General features: G+C 44.6%; 1 protein-coding gene across 9 annotated transcripts in view; it reads right to left on the bottom strand.

Annotated features, from left to right (window-relative positions):
* LOC141124155 (chymotrypsinogen A-like) overlaps positions 1-21,501 on the bottom strand; it is a 48,231-nt gene extending 26,730 nt beyond the window's left edge. Inside the window, exons 1-5 of one of the 9 annotated variants that reach the window (XM_073612233.1) lie at positions 21,395-21,501; positions 18,291-18,487; positions 14,260-14,351; positions 10,791-10,870; positions 9,451-9,520 (exon numbers count right to left, since the gene is read on the bottom strand). In XM_073612233.1, the coding sequence (XP_073468334.1) occupies positions 9,451-9,520; positions 10,791-10,870; positions 14,260-14,351; positions 18,291-18,342 (294 nt within the window). In that variant the 5' untranslated portion in view covers positions 18,343-18,487; positions 21,395-21,501. Of the gene's footprint in view, positions 1-9,450; positions 9,521-10,790; positions 10,871-14,259; positions 14,352-17,819; positions 17,869-18,290; positions 18,491-19,979; positions 20,124-21,368 lie in introns of those variants that run through there. The other 8 variants (XM_073612229.1, XM_073612230.1, XM_073612231.1 and 5 more) reach the window with 8 other exon arrangements.
* Positions 21,502-22,315: the final 814 nt, after the last annotated feature.

Genomic DNA, 22,315 nt, shown 5'->3' with positions numbered 1-22,315 from the left:
TGTAGTTGTATTACGTCTTTTTTTGCCCATCTCGTGAAATATAAGTGTTCCTCCTTCCCAGGTAAAAAATAATCCGTGTTTAATAGTGATAATAGTGGTGAATTGAATTCCCAATGGCAACTCTTGCCTACCCTATCCCAGATTCTAAAAGTGTTCCTAGTCAAAAAATTAACTCTATTTCCCAAATCCCTATATTGTGGTGGAGTCCATATTAATTTTTCTATGTCCACCCCACTCAGTGTTGCTTCAATATTCACCCAACTTTTCTCCTGTTTACTGTGTAGCCAGTCAATTATCCTAGAGATAACAACCGACTGATAATACTTTTTAATATCCGGTGCACCTAATCCTCCCAATTTTTTATCCTTCGACAAAGTGTCATATGCTACCCTAGGGTGCTTACGTGCCCATATAAATCTTAAAATTAAAGACTGCAGTTTAACAAAAAATATAGGGGGGATCTCTATTGGGACCATTTGGAAGGTGTATATTAACATGGGCAGCACAAACATTTTGATCGCATTTATCCTGCCGATCCATGACAGGGCTTTATATCTCATCCTACCTAATAGATCTTTAGTTTTATTGAGTAGGGGTACAGACTTATCGGCGAACAAGTCCCCCCGGTGAGGATGATATTTTTATACCTAGATAAACCAATTCCCTCTCACACCATACAAATGGAAGCCCGGCTTGGAGTGCTCTCTGCTCACGCTTAGGGATTGATATATTTAGGAGCTCTGACTTACTCATGTTTATTTTAAAGTTTGCTAAACCCCCATAGTGCTCCAACTCCTTGAGCGCCATGGGGATTGTCGTTCTAGGACGGGTAACGAAGCATAGCAAATCGTCAGCAAAAGCTGCTATTTTGTACTCCTTCGTTCCAACCTTATTTCCCTGAATGTCTTCGTTCCTACGAAAAGCCGCTAAGAGTGGCTCTAAGGATAAGATAAACAAAATTGGGGAGAGAGGGCAACCCTGTCTTGTCCCGTTAAACAATTCAAGGGGACAAGACAGGGTCCCATTCACTCTAATCCTCGCCTTGGGATGCCTATATAGTGAGAGGATCCATCTCATCATCCTCTCCCCCAATCCTAGATGTTTCAGAGTTTCAGTCATAAAACAACAATCCACTCTATCGAATGCCTTTTCGGCATCGATTGATAGCAGAGCTGCTGGGGTGTTACTCCTGATTGCTTCCTGCATGAGAAGAAGTGTTTTCAGTAAATTGTCTCTCCCCTCCCTACCCGGGACAAATCCCACCTGGTCACTATGTATCCACTGTTTTAATCCAATTTTCAGCCTATCTGCAAGTATTTTAGCGAAAATTTTTGTATCTACATTTAAGAGCGAGATTGGTCTGTAGCTTCCGGGTGAGGCTGGATCTTTTCCTTCTTTCAGGATAAGGGTAATATACGCTAATAGGGATTCTTCTCGGGACTCTTCGTTCTCCCCGAGGGCATTCAAATAGTCACACAATTTGGGTACCAGTATTTCAGAAAATTTTTTATAGTATGCTACGGAGTATCCGTCGGGGCCCGGGCTCTTTCCCAGGGCAGTGTTCTTTATCGCCTTTTCTACCTCCCCTTGGGATATGGGTGCATCAAGACGCTCGACCATATCCCTCTCTGCCCTGGGAAGGTCTAGTCCCCGAAGATACTCCCTTATCCTTTCCTTCTTGTTATCGCTCAATCTCTCTCTCCGGCCTACCTTATAAAGTGCACTGTAGTAAGAGTGGAATATTCTAGCAATTTTTGGGGTAGAGAATTCAAGGTTCCCCTCTTCATCTCTTATTTTAGGTATAAAGGTCCTATTCTTCTTTTCCCTAATCCTTTTGGCCATCCACCTTCCTGGTTTATTCCCTTCTCGGTACATGTCTCTATTTATCATATCAAAAGCACAGCTCCTTTCCTTCTCCAGCAACTCATTCAGGTCTCTTCTTTTCTTAATTAGCTCATGCTTTTCTGGGAGACCCTTGGGTCTGGTACTCTGTTCTGCTTCCTGAATCTCCCTGTATAAGCGTGACAACTTTTCTCCCCTCTCTTTTTTTTTCCTTGTTCCGATAGCAATCCAAATCCCTCTTATATAGGGTTTGTGTGCTTCCCAAAGAGTGGATCTGGATATGTCCTCTGTATCATTAATCTCGAAGTAACTTTTTAATTCCTGCTCTATTTTCGCAACTGCATCTGGCTCCTGTGTGAGGGAATCATTGAGTTTCCAGTTTATCCTAGGCCGATCCACACCGGCGATCTCTACTTGGATTTTCACCGGTGCGTGATCGGACAGGGTAATAGCATTAATTTCTGCTGCCTTCAGAAAAGGGACCATCTGATGTTCTATTAAAATGTAGTCTAAGCTCGAGAATGATTTGTGAACAGGGGAGAAGAAAGTGTAGTCCCGATTTTTTAAGTGGCTTATTCTCCATGCATCCATTAATTGAAGGTGATTTAACATTTTTTTGAGTGTCTTTCCCTGTGTGCCCAATCTTAATTCGCCCCTTGACGTGTCCACCTCAGGGTCCATACGCAGGTTCAAATCTCCTGCGACTATTAGTTTGCCTTTTCTAAAAGATTCTAGTTTCGTCAAAATTCTCTTTAAAAAGTTCTCCGGGTTTCTATTAGGGGCACAGATGTTCACCAATGTGATCCACGTCTCAAACATTTTCCCTTTCACAAACAGGAACCTGCCTCCAGGATCGGCCAGTCGCTCCTCTTCTTCAAACGTCATTGTTCTATCGAACCCTATAGCTACTCCCCCTGAATGTGCTGATCCAGCGTCCCCATAGAACCACTTTGGGAACAAATGCGATGTTAATCCCTTACTTGCGTGCGTTACATAGGTTTCTTGCAGAAACACCACGTTTGCGCCCAGGAGCTGTAGCTCCTGATTAATTTTATACCTTTTTTTTTTGTATTCAGTCCCCTCACGTTATATGTGACGAAACTAACTACTCCCATTTTTTATTTCTGGAGAGAGCGTCCGGCCAATCCCATGAGGCATAGCAGGAGAGAGAGAGAGGGAGCAAAAAAAAAAAAGGCCCGCCCACACACCCCCCTCCCTCCTTCACCACCACCTTCCATTCCCGCCCCCGCGCCCTCCACCCCCCCACCCCCCCATCTGGAACAGATCGCCTATTACCGGCGGGGCAAACTCCTCTGTTCAAAATATGGATCAGGTGGCCTCCCTCGATCAGATGCCACCCTGCACCCATATTCCCCATAGGGCTCATGTTGTGAGGACTCCCCGTATCGCCCCGGCGCCCTCCCCCCTCCCCCGCCCCGCTCATATCGGCACTACCCTTCTTCCCCTAGCTATGCTTCTTGGTTATTAGCTTACATTAACCATTGTGCCCCTCCCCTCCCTCCGCCCTATTGTATCTCGCGCTGGAGCTGCAGTCTCTTCCACGCCCCAACCAGGAATACGTGGAGGGGCAATGTCTAACTTGCGACAAAAGTCCTCAAGGTCTTCTGGGAATCTAAGCACTGCCGTTCGTCCATTCCTTTTTCCAATTAGGCAAGCCGGGAACCCCCATTGATATGCTATTTCTGTCGTTTTCAGTAGGCCTGTTAGCGGCTTCAGCAGCCTCCTTCTTGTGAGGGTCTCTGCTGATAGGTCTGAGTAGACCTGTATCTCTGCCCCTTCAATGCTTAGGCCTGGTTGATGTCGCAGTTTTCCCAAAATTTTCACTTTTTCCTCCTCATAGTGGAACTTCACTATCACATCTCTTGGACTCTCTGATGTATTTCTGGGGTATCGTGCGACCCTATGGGCTCTATCTACTTCCAGGGGGGCCGTTATTTCTCTATCCAGCAATGGGTTTAGCAGTTGCTGTAGTACCGGCGCCAGCTCTTCCTTCCCGAATTTCTCTGGGAGACCCTTAATTCGCAGGTTTTTGCGTCTGCTGCGATTCTCCTGGTCTTCTAATTTATAAAGGAGACTTCTATTTGCTCTTTGCATGTCTCTTATTTGCATATTCATACTCTCTAGTCTCCGCTCGTGTTCTTCCAATCTGTCCTCCGTCTTCTCCACCCTTTTCAATACGTGCCCAATGTCTACTCTTACGGTCGCAATCTCTTTTTTAAGGGAGGTCTCCAGTTTCAGTAGCAATTCAGCAAGCATTTCTCTAATATATGGAACTTCTTCCTGTGTGAGCTGCAGTGGTGGTTTATTCCCCCCTGCAGTATCTTCCTCCTCAGTTCTCCCATAAGGGCCTTCCTGTGTCTCAGGGCCAAACATCTGCTGGCTTCCGCTGATCCTTGCTCTTGCACTTTTGCTTTTATTCTCCTCTGATGCCCCTCTCTGTTTGTTTATTCCTGGGAGTGAGGATACTCCCAATCTGGGACTCCCTTGAGGTTCTTCCAGCATGCTGTCTTCAGTTGACATGTAGCGCTGAATCCCACCTGGACTTGGTGCGCTTATAGTTCCTTTACTACCTTTAGTTGCCTTTCCCCTCATCTCCGCAGGCCTCTAGTACTCCACCCTACCCCGGAAGATTAATGCAAGCCTAGGTATGAGACCTAGTGGTTGTAAACAGATTGCTCCTTGACAGGGTCGGGGGCCAACTCCCTTAGTTCTCTCTCATAACCCTCTTATACCAGTGTGCAAGTCGCTTGTATCCGCTTATGCAAAGGCTCCTATATTAATTCCACGAAGGACCTCCCGGGTCCACTTGGGTCTATGAGGGGTCCTGCATAGAAGCCTTATCCGCCACCAACCACCCTGCACGTCAGGTCTGGGCAGGGACGTTCACCTCCCAAAAACACCGCAGGGCTACTGTCAGGCTCCTTATATACCCTGTTTGTCAGAGTGAGGAATGAGTTTTAGCCCCCAAACCCAGGCTTAGCACGTGTGATTCTTCTTGAGTGAATCTTGCGCCTACCTCTCTACCCTTCTGTCCCTATGCCAAATGTTCACTGTTTAGTCCAAGTAGCCCAGGATAGTCGGTGTTTAAGCCAAATACTTAAAGTTTCTTAGCCTTTAGGCATCAAAAAGGGTCAGGGGTGGTTCCCACGTTAAAATATCCGTGGAGGATATTTATACATATTTATACATATTTATACATATGTATACATACATATACATATACATACATATGTATATGTATGTATACATATACATATATATATATACATATATATATATTATATGTTATATAAATAATAAAAAAAAACGTTTTATTATTATTTATTCTTATAAAATTTGTTACGTTCCATTTGTTTAGATGCGGCATTCGTTATTTCGCATGATTCGTAACTTTGGATAAATTCATATTCGTTATGATTAAAGGAAATTCCAATACGTAAAATTTAATAGTTAGTTATTATTTGTTAGTTAGTTTCTATTTCGGATTCTCACATTTTTTGGTTTCCGAATTTTTGGATTTTCAAATTTTCGGATTTTCATTCCAATTTAAGGATTTGATGGGCACTGGTAGGCTGCATTTGATGGGCACTGGTAGGATGTTTTGGATGGGTGCTGGTGAGGCTGCATTGTTGGGCGCTGGTGAGGCTGCATTTGTTGGGCTCTGGTGAGGCTGCATTTGTTGGGCTCTGGTGAGGCTGCATTTGTTGGGCGCTGGTGAGGCTGCATTTGATGGGCGCTGGTGAGCTGCATTTGATGGGCGCTGGTGGGGATGGATTTGCTGCTCATTAAAAAGGAGGGGTGTACATGGGCAGGGCAAAGGGGGTGGAGCCAGGGGGGCGGAAAAATTAGGTTTCGCCTAGGGTGTCAAAAATCCTTGCACCAGCCCTGGTCCTCTGCGTTCCCGTTCACCATTTCAGATCCAATTACAGCCCTAATTTTTGGCTGAATTTGGACCTGAAACGGAACAAAAAGACGCACAGGAATTTGCACCGGAGCCACAGTGGAGATATGTAAACCGGCTACATAGAGAGACGGTCAAAATCTCCTGCTATTGCGAATTGGATGTGGGGGGAAACCCTCATCCAATTCGCAAATAGTGTGAACCCGGCCTGACTCCTATAAATAAAACGGTTTCCAGCTAGTCCCCCAAGAAAATACTTCACAAAAAAACATAGAAGACATAAAAGTGAAAAAAAAAAAATATATGAATAAAAAAATTCCAAAAGTGTAATGCCGCGTACACACGGTAGGACTTTCCGGCAGGAAAAATCTGACGGAAGCTTTTCATTGGACATTCCGATCGTGTGTATGCCTCATCGGACTTTTTCTTTCTAAAATTCTGACGGACCTATAAAAATAGAACATGTTTCAAATCTTTCCGACGGAACCAATTCCTATCGAGAAAACCGATCGTCTGTATGCTGTTCCGACGGACAAAAAACGACGCATGCTCTGAAGCAAGTACGAGACGGCAGCTATTGGCTACTGGCTAATTAAACTTCCTTTTTCTAGTCCCGTTGTACGTGTTGTATGTCACCGCGTTCTGGACGGTTGGACTTTGGTGTGATTGTGTGTAGGCACGGCAGTTTCAGCGGAACTCCATCTGAAAGTCCTTCAGAGTTCATTCCGATGGAAAAAACGGTCGTGTGTATGCGAAATTAGGCAACAAGGTAAGGTGTGTTAACTGGAAATAGGCGAAAAGGTTAAACATTGACAGAAGAGGTATTAGATATAAACACCACCAAAAGAAAAGAAAAGAAAAGAAAAGAAAAGAAAAGAAAAAGAAAATAAATAAATATATATACCATATATACTCCAGTATAAGCCGAGTTTTTCAGCACATTTTTTTGTGCTGAAAATTTCCCCCTCGGCTTATACTCGAGTCCTCCTCTGCAGCCTAATCCCCCGGGGCTGTGATACATTCAGTCTAATCGGTGGCCATGCAGTGTAACCAAGCGCCGCCTCCTCCTCCTCGTTGTCCTCCGTGACGGAACATTGACTCGGTTTCCCAGCAGTGAGTCAGTGTTCAGCCTATCACAGACGAGGAGGACGAGGAGGAGGCGGCGCTTGGTTACACTGCATGAGGCATGAGGCTGAGGCATGAGGCTGAGGCATGAGGCATGAGGCTGAGGCATGAGGCATGAGGTTGAGGCATGAGGCATGAGGCAGAGGCATGAGGCATGAGGCAGAGGCATGAGGCATGAGGTTGAGGTATGAGGTTGAGGCATGAGGCATGAGGCAGAGGCATGAGGCATGAGGTTGAGGCATGAGGTTGAGGCATGAGGCATGAGGCAGAGGCATGAGGCATGAGGCAGAGGCATGAGGCATGAGGTTGAGGCATGAGGTTGAGGCATGAGGCGTGAGGATGAGGCAGAGGCATGAGGCATGAGGCAGAGGCATGAGGCATGAGGTTGAGGCATGAGGTTGAGGCATGAGGCAGAGGCATGAGGAATGAGGCATGAGGTTGAGGCATGAGGCATGAGGCAGAGGCATGAGGCTTTTAGATGGACACAGTGAGGCTGCAGATGGGCATTGTTGACCCTCTTTTCCACTTACAGTAGCTGCAGCATTCTCACCCTAGGCTTATACTCGAGTCAATAAGTTTTCCCATTTTTTGTGGTAAAAGTAGGTGCCTCGGCTTATATTCGCGGCGACTTATACTCAAGTATATGCGGTATATACAGGGGCGTAACTAGAAATAGCAGGGCCCCATAGCAAAATGTTGTATGGGGCCCCCCTGCAAACAGCCCCCCTCCACAGCTGCCCTAGTGTCAATGCAGCGTGACCTGTGCCACATATAGCGTGACCTGTGCCCAATGCAGCGTGACCTGTGCCCAATGCAGCGTGACCTGTACACAATGCAGCGTGACCTGTGCCCCATACAGCGTGACCTGTGCCCAATGCAGCGTGACCTGTGCCCAATGCAGCGTGACCTGTGCCCAATGCAGCGTGACCTGTACACAATGCAGCGTGACCTGTGCCCCATACAGCGTGACCTGTGCCCAATGCAGCGTGACCTGTGCCCAATGCAGCGTGACCTGTGCCACATATAGCGTGACCTGTGCCCAATGCAGCGTGACCTGTGCCACATATAGCGTGACCTGTGCCCTATACAGCGTGACCTGTGCCCAATGCAGCATGACCTGTGCCCCATATAGCATGACCTGTGCCCCATATAGCATGACCTGTGCCGCATACAGCGTGACCTGTGCCCAATGCAGCATGACCTGTGCCCCATACAGCGTGACCTGTGCCCAATGCAGCATGACCTGTGCCCCATACAGCGTGACCTGTGCCCAATGCAGCATGACCTGTGCCCAATGCAGCATGACCTGTGCCCCATACAGCATGACCTGTGCCCCATATAACGTGACCTGTGCCCAATGCAGCGTGACCTGTGCCCAATGCAGCGTGACCTGTGCCCCATACAGCGTGACCTGTGCCCCATACAGCGTGACCTGTGCCCCATACAGCGTGACCTGTGCCCCATACAGCGTGACTTGTGCCCCATACAGCGTGACCTGTGCCTCATGCAGCGTGACCTGTGTTCAATGCAGCGTGACCTGTGCCCAATACAGCATTGCCTGTGCCCAATACAGCCTGGTCTGCCTGTGCCCCATACAGCCTCACCTGTGCAGAAGAAGAGGCAAGCCACCCGGATCAGCAGCCCCGGGAACACTGGAAGTTCTAATGAAAGCTCTTACATCGGGCAATTCAGCTCTCTGCTGATCCGGGTGGCTTGCCTCTTCCTCTGACTGTGCCGGCGGTGCTCTCATCCTCACTGGGCCCCACTTGGCTGTGGGCCCCATAGCGCCCGCATGGGTCGCTATGGTGGTAGTTACGCCCCTGGGTATATATACTGTATATACCATTGATTGCAAACTCTACTGCCCCGTACACACGGTCGGATTTTCCGATGGACAATGTCCGATCGGAGCGTGTTGTCGGAAAATCCGACCGTGTGTGGGCGCCATCGGACATTTTCCATCGGATTTTCCGACACACAAAGTTGGACAGCAGGAGATAAAATTTTCCGACAACAAAATCCGTTGTCGGAAATTCCGATCGTGTGTACACAAATCCGACGGACAAAGTGCCACGCATGCTCAGAATAAATAAAGAGATGAAAGCCATTGGCCACTGCCCCGTTTATAGTCCCGACGTACGTGTTTTACGTCACCGCGTTCAGAACGATCGGATTTTCCGACAACTTTGTGTGACCGTGTGTATGCAAGACAAGTTTGAGCCAACATCCGTCGGAAAAAATCCTAGGATTTTGTTGTCGGAATGTCTGAACAAAGTCCGACCGTGTGTACGGGGCATAAAACTTTCACAAAATCTTATATAGCACAAAATTTAAAAAAAATGCCAGTGGTAATTAAATAAAAACCACCAAGAGAAAGCTCTACTTGTCTAAAAACAATATTTTAAAAATGTCATTTAGGTACAGTGTTCCATGAGTAATTGTCATTCAAAATGTGAGAGCGCTGAAAGCTGAAAATTGTCCTGGGCAGGAAGGGGGTGAAAGTGTCCGGTATTAATGTGGATAAAATACAAAAAAAGCTCCTCTCAGTAATCAGAACCTACCCGAGCATTCCTCAAGCTCTTCCTTTGGATCCCAAAAAATGAATCAGGAAGATGTACAACACTGGAAGGTCTGGATGGAAGAGAAAACACAAACGTTACCTACTGTGAGGATTAGGAGTCTTATCATTTTTAAAATATTCTTGGCCTGGATACATTCTGACCTGGTCTGGATTTCTCAGAACCTACTACCAAAAGCCATAAAGTGTACTCTATATACCAGGGAGGTGCGGTGCTGTGAGTGGCTGGTGAGGGTACTGGCTGGTATCAGAGCCGGATACACACGGGTTACATACGCCGCCAACGTCAGAGCGAGAGCAATAATTCTAGCACTAGACCTCCTCTGTAACTCTAAACATGGAACCTGTAAACATTTTAAAGCGTCGCCTATTGAGATTTTTAAGTACAGTGGAACCTTGGATAACGAGTAACGAGCGTTTTGAAAGACGAGCAACATTTTTTTTTTAAATTCTGACTCGGTTTGCGAGTGTTGTCTTGCAAAACGAGCAGAATTCAAGCTAATGGGGTGTGCAGTACCGCATTTGGCCAGAGGTGCGGGGGGGGGGGCGCCGGTGACACTCGGAATGGTTCGGAGCCGTTCGGAGCCGTACGGAATTACTCAGAACCACTCGGAAACACTTGGAAATTCCCTGTTCCTGAGTGCTTCCGAGCCTTTCCGAGGCTTTCCAAGTTCAGCCGAGCTGTCCCCGAGTATTTTCGAGGCTCTCCGGCGCCCCCCCACCTCTGGCCACATGCGATATTGCATGCAATAGAAGTCAATGCGGAACGAATTATCTTCGTTTCCATTCCATTCGTCCCCATTCTATGGGGAAACTCGCTTTGATTTGCAAATGCTTTGGATTACAAGCATTCTCCTGGAACGGATTATGCTCGTAATCCAAGGTTCCACTGCACTGAAGTTTGACGCCATTCCACAAGTGTGCGCAATTTTAAAACGTGACGCGATGGGTATCATTTTACATTATCTTTCATAGTATATAAACCAGAGGCTCTGGATGGACAGTTGGATGAATGGTTCTATATTTAGGATGTATCCGGTCTATAAACCAGAGGCTCTGGAGGGACAGTTGGATGAATGGTTCTATATTTCGGATTATCTGGTCTATAAACCAGAGGCTCTGGATGGACAGTTGGATAAATGGTTCTATATTTAGGATGTATCTGGTCTATAAACCAGAGGCTCTGGATGGACAGTTGGATAAATGGTTCTATATTTAGGATGTATCTGATCTATAAACCAGAGGCTCAGGAAGGACAAATTACCAGTGAAGCATTGCAGTGAACAATGACTTTGTAGTGGAATATTATCATATAAGACTCACGTGACTCCGCAGCGGGCAGTAGTGACAACCCAGCGATCGTTTAGAAGGGAACCAACGCAAAAGTGGGATTTTTCGCTGATCTGTGGAAGAAGAATCATGAAGTCATTGTTTTATATAAAGACCACTTCACCTACCCCATGGAGAAAAAGGACCCGCCGTTCTGGACTCCAAAACTTTCCTTTAGCTTAAGATCACATAAGTACAGTGCCTTGAAAAAGTATTCATACCCCTTGAAGTTTTCCACAGTTTGTCATGTTACAACCAAAACCGTAAATGTATTTTATTGGGATTTTATGTGATAGACCAACACAAAGTGGCACATAATTGTGAAGTGGAAGGAAAATGATAAATGGTTTTCAAATTTTTTTACAAATAAATATTGAAAAAGTGAGGCGTGCATTTGTATTCAGCCCATTTTTTTCTGATACAACTAACTAAAAACTATTGGAACCAATTGCCTTCAGAAGTCACCTAATTAGTAAATAGAGTCCACCTATGTGTAATTTAATCTCAGTAGTTATAGTATTTATAATACAGCTGTTCTGTGAAGCCCTCAGAGGTGTGTTAGAGAGCCTTAGTGAACAAAAAGCATCATGGAGGCCAAGGAACACACCAGACAGGTCAGGGATAAAGTTGTGGAGAAGTATAAAGCAGGGTTAGGTTATAAAAAACATCTCCCAAGCTTTGAACATCTCACGGAGCTCTGTTCAATCCATCATCGGAAAATGGAAAGAGTATGGCACAACTGCAAACCTACCAAGACATGGCCGTCCACCTAAACTGACCGGCCCGGCAAGGAGAGCATTCATCAGAGAAGAGCCAAGAGGTCCATGGTAACTCTGGAGGAGCTGCAGAGATCCACAGCTCAGGTGGGAGAATCTGTCCACAGGACAACTATTAGTCGTGTTCTCCACAAATCTGCCCTTTATGGAAGAGTGGGAAGAAGAAAACCATTGTTAAAATAAAGCCATAAGAAGTCCCATTTGCGGTTTGGCAGAAGCTATGTGGAGGACACAGCAAACATGTGGAAGAAGGTGCTCTAGACAGATGAGACCAAAATTGAGCTTTTTGGCCCAAAAGCAAAACGCTATGTGTGGGGGAAAACTAACACTGCACATCACCCTGAACACACCATCCCCACCGTGAAATATGGTGGTGGTAGAATCATGTTATGTGGATGCTTTTCTTCAGCAGGGACAGGGAAGCTGGTCAGAGTTGATGGGAAGATGGATGGGGCCAAATACAGGACAATCTTAGAAGAAAACCTGTTAGAGTCTGCAAAAGACTTGAGACTGGGGCGGAGGTTCACCTTCCAGCAGGACAACGACCCGAAACATCCAGCCAGAGCTACAATGGAATGGTTTAGGTCAAAGCATATTCATGTGCTAGAATGGCCCAGTCACAGTCCAGACCTAAATCACAATGAGAATCTGTGACAAGACTTGGAAATTGCTGTTCACAGACGCTCTCCATCCAATCTGACAGAGCTTGAGATATTTTGCAAAGAAGAATGAGCAAAAATGTCCCTCTCTAGATGTGCAAAGCTGGTAGAGACATCCCCAAAAAGACTTGCAGCTGTAATTGCAGAGAAAGGGGGTTCTACAAAGTATAGACTCAGCGGGGCGCCATACAAATGTCCCTCCCCCCACACTTTTCACATATTTATTTGTAAAAAAATTATGTGCCACTTTGTGTTGGTCTATCACTTGAAATCCCAGTAAAATACATTTACGTTTTTGGTTGTAACATGACAAAATGTGGAAAATGTCAAGGGGTGTGAATACTTTTTCAAGGCACTGTAATTATCTAGGCAGTCAGACATGCTGCTAACACTGGCAGAAATCCAAAGCAGCACCTTCAGCCCTCCTATTGGTTTTATGTATCTATGCCAGCAAGACTGTATTCTTTTCTTGGAATATAGAGAGGTTTTGCCATTGGGGATAGAAGGAGAAAGCTTCTCCACATATCTTCACTCTTTGATGTTTGGCAGGCGTCTACCTTCTCAGTTTGCCAACGGCTCATCTCCTAGGTACTTCTAGTGCCATCTTATGCCCCTTGACATTCTTTGGCGTGACACATTTTCTCACCTACCCCTCCACCCCTTTACTGAAGGTGAGCATTGAAGAAGGTCACAAGGGAGATTCTAGAGAGCAGGAGGTCTTGGGATTATTGGAGAGGACGGCTTGAGTGATATGTTGAGACAAGACTGGAGATGTTAATTGGGTTGTGGATGGCTTGGTATGTTGTTGTCATTTAGAATTTTTTTTTTTTTTGTTAGGGAATTGACAGAGAGGGGTGAAGGGCACTACATGGAAGCCAGTGATTGGCATAGAGGGGTGGAGGACACTGAGTGGAGGCCAGTGGAGGGATTGGCATAGAGGGGTGGAGGACACTGAATGAAAGCCTGTGGAGGGATTGGCAGAGAGTGGTTGAGGACACTGAATGGAGGCCAGTGGAGGGATTGGCAGAGGTGGGTGGAGGACACTGAATGGAAGCTAGCGGAGGGATTGGCAGAGGGTGGTTGAGGACACTGAATGGAGGCCAGTGGAGGGATTGGCAGAGGTGGGTGGAGGACACTGAATGGAAGCTAGCGGAGGGATTGGCAGAGAGGGGTGGTGGACACTGAATGGAAGCCAGTGGAGGGATTGGCAGAGAGGGGTGGAGGACACTGAATGGAAGCCAGTGAAGGGGCTGACAAAAAGCGGTGGAGGACACTGAATGGAAGCCAGGGAAGGAGCTGACAAAGAGGGGTGGAGGACACTAAATGGAGGCCATTGGAGGGATTGGCAGAGAAAAGTGGCAGACATGGAATGGAAGCCAGTGGAAAGATTGGCAGAGACCCTGAGAAGCTGGTAAGTGAAATGACCATGGGAATAGCAATCATGAGAGACTAAAGGGAGGATAGCCTATGCTGAGGCAGTCGTATGAGAAGGGAGCTTGCAATAGTCAAGGTGAGTGATAACAAGGGAGTGAAGGAGTAGCTTAGTGGTTTCATTGGCTGAGAAGGGGCAGATTTTGAAGATAATGTTGAGGTGAAGTCTAAAAAGTTAGGACAGTGATTGGATTCTGGGCTGAAAGGACAGGCCAGAGTCCAGGATGTCACATAGCACCCTGCCATGAGTGGGGGGACTTATAGTTGTATTATTGATCTTTATTGAAAGTAAGGGAGGTGGGCATGGGTGGGGGAAGGGTGGGCGAGAATTATGAGCTCAGTTTTAGAAAGATTGAGTTTGAAGAAGTGGTGTGGTGTGATACTGATTTGTCAGTTAATAAGTTAGTATTGTGAGAGGAGACTGAAGGGGTGCGGTGGGGAGTAGAGAGATAGATTTGGGTGTCATTAGCATAGAGCTGGTACTGGGAGCCGTAGAAGGTTATCAAATGAGGAGGTGTGGCTAGAAAAGAGAAGGGTTTCAGGGACAGAGCCTTGGGGGACCCCTACAGAAAGAAGTGATTGCACATGAAGACACACCTGCCATGGCCCAAAACTAAAGTTGATGTTTTCAATAATCACAGGCCTTTCGTAACCGGAGATAAGGGGCCTGATGACAGCAACGCCGAAACCTGAGAAAATAAACACATTCCTATTATAACTGCCAGTAATACATTGTTACACACTACCATATAATACAACGCAACATCTATATACTGTATATGTATAGTTCCACGCTTAGGTGTAAATATGGCTGCTGCCTCCCCTGGAAACTTCACCGCGTGAAGTAGAGTGCAATATAAAGAGGTAGGCAAAAAGGAGGTCCTAGTTTAATAAGTACCTCAGAACAGGTAAACTGTAGGTACTGGCAAAAAATGTGCCAACGTCCCTATAATTGTATATATAGAAATGGAAAACTACGAGGAATGGGACTTTGAGGGCACATAAGTAATTCAACTATGAAAAGATAGAAATGAAATTTTAAATTTTATTAGCTTAAAATTGCAAAACTAGACATTTAGTTTAAAAACAGTACATACTGCATATAGTAGTAGAGTTACAACCATATCAAGTGGACACTTCCCTGCATTTAGTATCTGAAGCCTTGTTAGTGGTACAGACAGTCTAGTATATAGTTATAAAAAGGAGAGAAAACCTTCCCGGTATGGAATCGTAGTGACTGTAAAGGCGTAGATGGGTTGAGTTGCAGGTAGAGTAATCCACTTGGAGATGTTCTCTATGTCCTTATATACTCATGCTCAACATGGTTCGCGTTGTAGAACGCTTCCTCAGGAGCTAGAGATAGTTCTGCTGGATATACATAGAAAAAAGATTTTTTTATGACAGTACAAACATATATATATTGTATATCCAATAATCAAAACAAACTATACAATTTTTACAGTATATACATTTTGAATTCTTAACTCCCTTTGGTGATCCATGGAGGCCCCCCCATAAAGGAAAGAGGTCTCCCAGAAGCCAGTGGTACAACCCGGTGACTGGGGAGGCCATTCAAGCCCCCCAGTCACAGGGTTGTACCACTGGCACCTGGGAGACCTCTTTCCTTTATGGGGGGGCCTCCATGGATCACCACAGGGAGTTAAGAATTCAAAATGTATATACTCTAAAAATTGTATAGTTTGTTTTGATTATTGGATATACAATATATATATGTTTGTACTGTCATAAAAAAATCTTTTTTCTATGTATATCCAGCAGAACTATCTCTAGCTCCTGAGGAAGCGTTCTACAACGCGAAACATGTTGAGCACGAGTATATAAGTACATAGAGAACATCTACAAGTCGATTACTGTACCTGCAACTCAACCCATCTACGCCTTTACAGTCACTACGATTCCATACCGGGAAGGTTTTCTCTCCTTTTTATAACTATATACTAGACTGTCTGTATCACTAACAAGGCTTCAGATACTAAATGCAGGGAAGTGTCCACTTGATATGGTTGTAACTCTACTACTATACGCAGTATGTACTGTTTTTAAACTAAATGTCTAGTTTTGCAATTTTAAGCTAATAAAATTTAAAATATAATTTCTATCTTTTCATAGTTGAATTACTTATGTGCCCTCAAAGTCCCATTCCTCGTAGTTTTCCATTTCTAAATATAAAGAGGTAGGTGGCACTGCCAAGAGACTTAGTAATATATTGACCAAAGCGATCTTGAAAATGTGCTAAAGTGCATGTGCAAGTGCAAATTGTTGCCAAGACTCCAAATGATCCTATTGTGCCAAAAATGTCATCAATAAAAATAAAGAGTAAAAAGTGGGATTTCAAAAATGCAAATAGTGTTATGTGCCAAAAAAAAATCTTCATCCGTAAACATAATAAAGTGCTGATAATGTGATATTTCAGTTTTTCTTTTTTAATAAATCTGCAAAAATGTCAACAATTCTGTGTTTTTCTGTCAATATGGGGCGCTGTGTGTACAATATGGGGTGCTGTGTGTACAATATGGGGGGTTGTGTGTACAATATGGGGTGGTGTGTGTACAATATGGGGTGCTGTGTGTACAATATGGGGTGCTGTGTGTACAATATGGGGGGCTGTGTGTACAATATGGGGGGCTGTGTGTACAATATGGGGTGCTGTGTGTACAATATGGAGTGCTGTGTGTACAATATGGAGTGCTGTGTGTACAATATGAGGTGCTGTGTGTACAATATGGGGTGCTGTGTGTACAATATGGGGTGCTGTGTGTACAATATGGAGTGCTGTGTGTACAATATGAGGTGCTGTGTGTACAATATGGGGTGCTGTGTGTACAATATGGAGTGCTGTGTGTACAATATGGAGTGTTGTGTGTACAATATGGGGTGCTGTGTGTACAATATGGGGGGTTGTGTGTACAATATGGGGTGATGTGTGTACAATATGGGGTGCTGTGTGTACAATATGGAGTGCTGTGTGTACAATATGGAGTGTTGTGTGTACAATATGGGGTGCTGTGTGTACAATATGGGGTGCTGTGTGTACAATATGGGGGGCTGTGTGTACAATATGAGGTGCTGTGTGTACAATATGGGGTGCTGTGTGTACAATATGGGGTGCTGTGTGTACAATATGGGGTGCTGTGTGTACAATATGGAGTGCTGTGTGTACAATATGGGGGGCTGTGTGTACAATATGGGGGGCTGTGTGTACAATATGGGGGGCTGTGTGTACAATATGGAGTGCTGTGTGTACAATATGGGGGGCTGTGTGTACAATATGGAGTGCTGTGTGTACAATATGGGGGGCTGTGTGTACAATATGGAGTGCTGTGTGTACAATATGGGGGGCTGTGTGTACAATATGGGGTGATGTGTGTACAATATGGGGGGCTGTGTGTACAATATGGGGTGTTGTGTGTACAATATGGGGGGCTGTGTGTACAATATGGAGTGCTGTGTGTACAATATGGAGTGCTGTGTGTACAATATGGGGGGCTGTGTGTACAATATGGGGTGCTGTGTGTACAATATGGGGGGCTGTGTGTACAATATGGGGGGCTGTGTGTACAATATGGGGTGCTGTGTGTAGAGGAACAAAATGAACTTAAATGATTTTAGCAAATGGCTGCAATATAACAAAGAGTGACAAATTTAAGGAGGTCTGAATACTTTCCGTCCCCACTGTATATAAGTCATTGGGAGTGCACTAAAAGTTCTCACAGCATTAGTTCATCTGGCTACTTGCTTACTTAGAATAACATGATCCACGGGAGGACAAACGGACTACCATGCCCCCAGTGGTCAAAGTGGAGAACTTCCAGACACGTCTGCCCACTATATGAAATCCAGATACTACCTTGTAAAACTATGAGAATTATATGCAATAATTGCTATGTACCAAAATCTTCATCTATAAACAAACTATTGAAGTGCTAGTAAAGGAAATATATGTGTATAAAAAGCAACACAAAATAAATGTGTAATATCCTGTAATAGTCCAAAGTGACTTGTGCAATCAATGTCCATAAACGTGACTCTCCAAAGTGACCGGTGCCAAATTCCACAGTGACTGTATACGACAGACTGGTCACAACTGTGCAAAAAGTGATCAACACTCGTGCTCCCCTCTCAGGTTCCACACTCACCAGATAGCTGCACCCCTACAGGGGTAAGAAGCATGTAGTCAGATCAGCCTTTGTTCCAGGTATCCAATGCAGGGATCTCTTCCACGGTGTGTTAAATCACGGGATATCAGCATGTGAATGGATGGAAAGGAGGGACACTCATAGTGTAAATGTCCAGTCCTTCCCATAAGATAATAACATCATCTATGTATCTTCAGTAGAATATTAATTGTGGTCACTCACTCTCATAGATGTGTTCCTCCTCCTACATGTTCATAAAAAGGTTGGCGACACTGGGAGCGTAATGAGCTCCCATTGCCACCCCCTTAGTCCGAACATGATAGTTCTTTTTGTACCAAAAATAGTTACTCCCCATAGCCATTTTCAGACCCTCAAGAATCAAACCGATCTGTTCTTGGTCTCTGTATGTAGGGCTCATCCCTACATACAGTATGTTACAATGTGCCACAAACATCCAACGGGTGTACTCACCATATTCTCCGCTGAGCAGGACCAGGCTGGACAGGACCCTCAGGATTGACATTTTCTGCTATTCTTGGCTATGATGACAATTGTAAGGTCTGTTCAGCTTACATACACTCAGTCAGCCAATCAGGGGAGAGATCCAGGCTTGCTATAAGGACAATTTTTGTACACCTATCCGGATACCTTGAGCAAATTTGGCAAACCTGCTATGGAAGAAAAGATATAAGGAATCACGTGTGACAGGAGAAGGTTACTTGTAAAGACTATCACTGAGTTTTGAAATCCCAAATTATTCCATTTATCACAGTACATCAATTACATATTATTATCACACAGGATTTATATATTGCCAAGATTTTTCAGGGCACTTTACAAAATGGGGACAGGATAGGCCTCTTTGAAGGGAAGGGCTTTCAAAAATCACCTCCAGAACAGAGTAGGAGATAATCAGAAAGACTGGGGTAGGGAGTTCCAGAAAATGGGAAAGGATCTGGAGAAGTTCTGGAAATGGCCATGTGAAGATTTAACAAGGAAATTAGACAGCAGAAGGGTCTTGGGTGAAGCAAAGAGAATGGTTTGGTTGGAATTGTGATGTAGCTGGGTGCAGAGTTTCTGACAGCTTTGAAGGTTGTTTTTAGTATCTTGACCTTTATTAGTTGGGTGAGCGTAAGCCAATGTAGGGATTAGCAGAGAGGGGTGGTGGACACTGAATGACTGGTAAGATTGTGAGTCTGGCAGCAGCATTCATGATGAACTGAAGAGGGGGAAACCAATGTCTTTCTTCTTGTCACTCTTCCATAAAGGGCAGATTTGTGGAGAACACGACTAATAGTTGTCCTGTGGACAGATTCTCCCACCTGAGCTGCGGATCTCTTCAGCATTTCTTTGCTACTTTGTGTTGGTCTATCACATAAAATCTCAATAAAATAAATTCACGTTTTTGGTTGTAACATGACAAACTGTGGAAAATTTCAAGGGGTATGAATACATTTTCAAGGCACTGTAAGTTAATGATATATGTACCTGTATTAGAACGCACCTATTTAAATAAATGCCCGACCCTTAATTTAAGTTTAATTTAGTACCTTGATTTTTTTTTTTGCAATTTCACGGGAGAGAGTCATTTTTAGGCTTGACATGTTTGGTATCTATTTACTCGGTGCAACCGCATCTTTTATATATTACCAAAAAATTGGGTATCATATTGTGTTTGCTTGCACTGAAAATATGCATTGGATAAAATATTTTTTTTTTTCATTTTGGATAGAGAAAGGGAGGATTTTAAGCCGTCAGACTTTTTTTTTTTTTTGCCATCTGTGTCCCATTGCAGAGATTTCCCTTCACTATTATCTCATGGGATAATTGGAGAAAATGTGTCACCTGATTCAATTATCTCATGAGATATTCTTTCTTGAATTGAGCCCACCCATAATCAAACAGGAAGTGAGAGGAAATCCCTGTAAATTAAGGGAATTTCTTGAAGGGGCCCCCAGGTCAGCAGAACTAGTGTCCCCATCAGAAGATTTCCCCTCTATGACAACCCAAAATTTGGGATTTCCTTCACTTTCAATGTCAATGGTAAACAGGACTAATAGAGAGGGGAATCTCCGTAAAGCGGTGTTCCAACCTGGGGGAAAAAAAAAATCAGCAGCTACAAATACTGTAGCTGTTGACTTTTAATATAAGGGCACTTACCTGTCCAAAGAGCCCGCCATGTAGGCCCCACAGCTGATTTTCACTCTTGGGTTCGGCCGCCTCCACCATTTGTGGTAGGGGAAACCTGGCAGTGAAGCTTTTTGGCTTCACAGCTGGTTGCCTACTGTGCATGCGCAAAGCTGTGCTTTCTAACTGACCCGGCGGCAGAGGAAGGAGGAGGGGGGCCTAACTTCTGAGCGATGTCACCGCGGCCCAGTCTCCCAGAAGTGGTGATGGGTACCTGTCAAAGACAGGTACCCGTTCCCCCCCCCCCCCAAAAGGTGCCAAATGTGGGTGGAACTCCACTTTAACGGGGACACAGACAGCAATACAAACTGAAAAGGGTTGTAATCCCTCTCCACTCTATCCAAAAGTAAAAAAAAGGTTTTCCTTTAGTGATACTTTCATCTTCTGGTGGAGGTTTGTGCGTTTTAAAATAAATAGTATATAGGCTACCGAAGAGTTTCAAAAAACAGGTAAAAAATTTGAAAAAAATGTCAAGAAACAAAAAAATGAAATATAATATGGGGGGGTGTCCGCCATGGTAGAGAATTGCACCTCGATTCTTGAATTTCTTTCCACATCAGCTTGATCGCTCCATCCTTCTATCCGACCTCCCTGCTGCACACACACACCAGTCTCTGCCAACATGGCAAAACAAATATACTGCTGTCCCTGCACAGGAAATCCAACAAGATTTACAACTTACATTCCCCCACATGCAGAGATAAATAGGCCAAGTAGAAGAAGAGCTGGTTGATGCTTACCAGGCACAAGCTCATTAGATAAGGGGGCTCAGGGATAAAATTGCTGATCTTGAGGACAAATCAAGAAGAAACCCTAAATTCAAGGTCATACCAGAGGAGATAACCCAGACTGAACTGATTCCAAATCTTCAGTTGTTCTATGAAATCATTCTACATTTGAGCTCTCCCCAGGAATTTATCATTGATGGGGCACACAGAATTGTTAAGCCTGAACATATCCCACCTGCGGTCCCCAGAGATGGACTAGTTAGAGAACATTTCTTCCACATAAAAAATCGACTCCTGTCCACCTCCAGGAAAACTGGTAAACTTCCAAAGCCATAGAAACATCTCTCTATGTTCAGATATTTCTGCATCTACCGCATTGAGAAACAGAAACCATTCAAATGTGTAACAGATGATCTCTGGGGCAGAAGACTTCCTACAAATGGGAATATTCAACTAAGCTGCTTATCTCTCATCAAAATAAACCTACCCATCATGACTCCGAATGATGGCATCTCCTTTCTCAGTGTATAGGGTCTATTGCAGGATTCTTCTTCTCCCCCACCAACAGGCAAAGCTCCAGCCTCCTACATTTCTAATGATTGATCAGAAGTCCCTAAAACATAATGCTACTCACCCTCCTGCCTTACGTTTCTCACTCACCAGTCAGCAGCCTTCTGTATAATGGGTCGGGGGATTGGGATACCTCTTGTTCAGGTGTTATTTAACCACCCCGTCAGAAGGAGGACACCAACCACACGCCCATTGTGTATTTTATTAGTTCATTGTTCATTACTGTTTCATGATGTTCTGCATTGTTTGTTCAAATCATGCCCCTCTCATCACTGATTTACGTATATTGACTCTCTTGGTTCTTTATGTCCTTTATAAGCATATTAGCTTGATATATTTTTCTTTATACATGGGGCCCATGAAAACCCTTCTAAGAATCACAGAAATTATCCAAAATGGTTGAGATAACATCTATAAATGCTAAGGGACTTAAGGCAAAACTTTACTCCTTTGTTTTGGACAGACTGGAGATGGATGAGAACACCTGTTAGAATCATATTGCTACTTCTGTCCCCGTTAGGGAGATTCCCTATCATCGAAGGTGAAAGTAAAAGAAAATCCTTTGCAGTCAATCAGCCCTCCCCAGCTCTTCCTGAGCTGGGACAGTGTTTAAACTGTCCCTACTGGATAGTCCAGGAAGGGAGACAGCCCCTCCAGGCTGGCTCTCTCTCTACCAGACAAAGGATCCCGCTGTTCTAGGCCCCAAACCATTTATGCACACCTCAGCCCCCTGCTGGTCACCATTCTGACTAGGTGACCAGCTGCCTATTTGGTTACTTCACACCTATGTCCCAGAACTGCCCAGAGAGTTCTGGTATGTAGGGAAGAACAATCCCTACTCTTCTTCATAGAGCAGAATATGTGCACACCGAGTGAAAGGTCTGACTAGGGCAGTAGAGAAGTCACCGCGGCGGGCACATCACAGACTTTTCACTTGGCAAAATAAATTTGGATCTCTCTTGGCCAATAAATGGAACCCTAGACCCCATGTTCCAGCATTACCTAGACTTA

This window comes from Aquarana catesbeiana, linkage group LG01 (genome assembly GCF_042186555.1).
Source record: "Aquarana catesbeiana isolate 2022-GZ linkage group LG01, ASM4218655v1, whole genome shotgun sequence".
NCBI lineage: Eukaryota > Metazoa > Chordata > Amphibia > Anura > Ranidae > Aquarana > Aquarana catesbeiana.
Note: the sequence above shows the minus strand (reverse complement) of the source record. Positions and strands in the feature narration are given on the sequence as shown.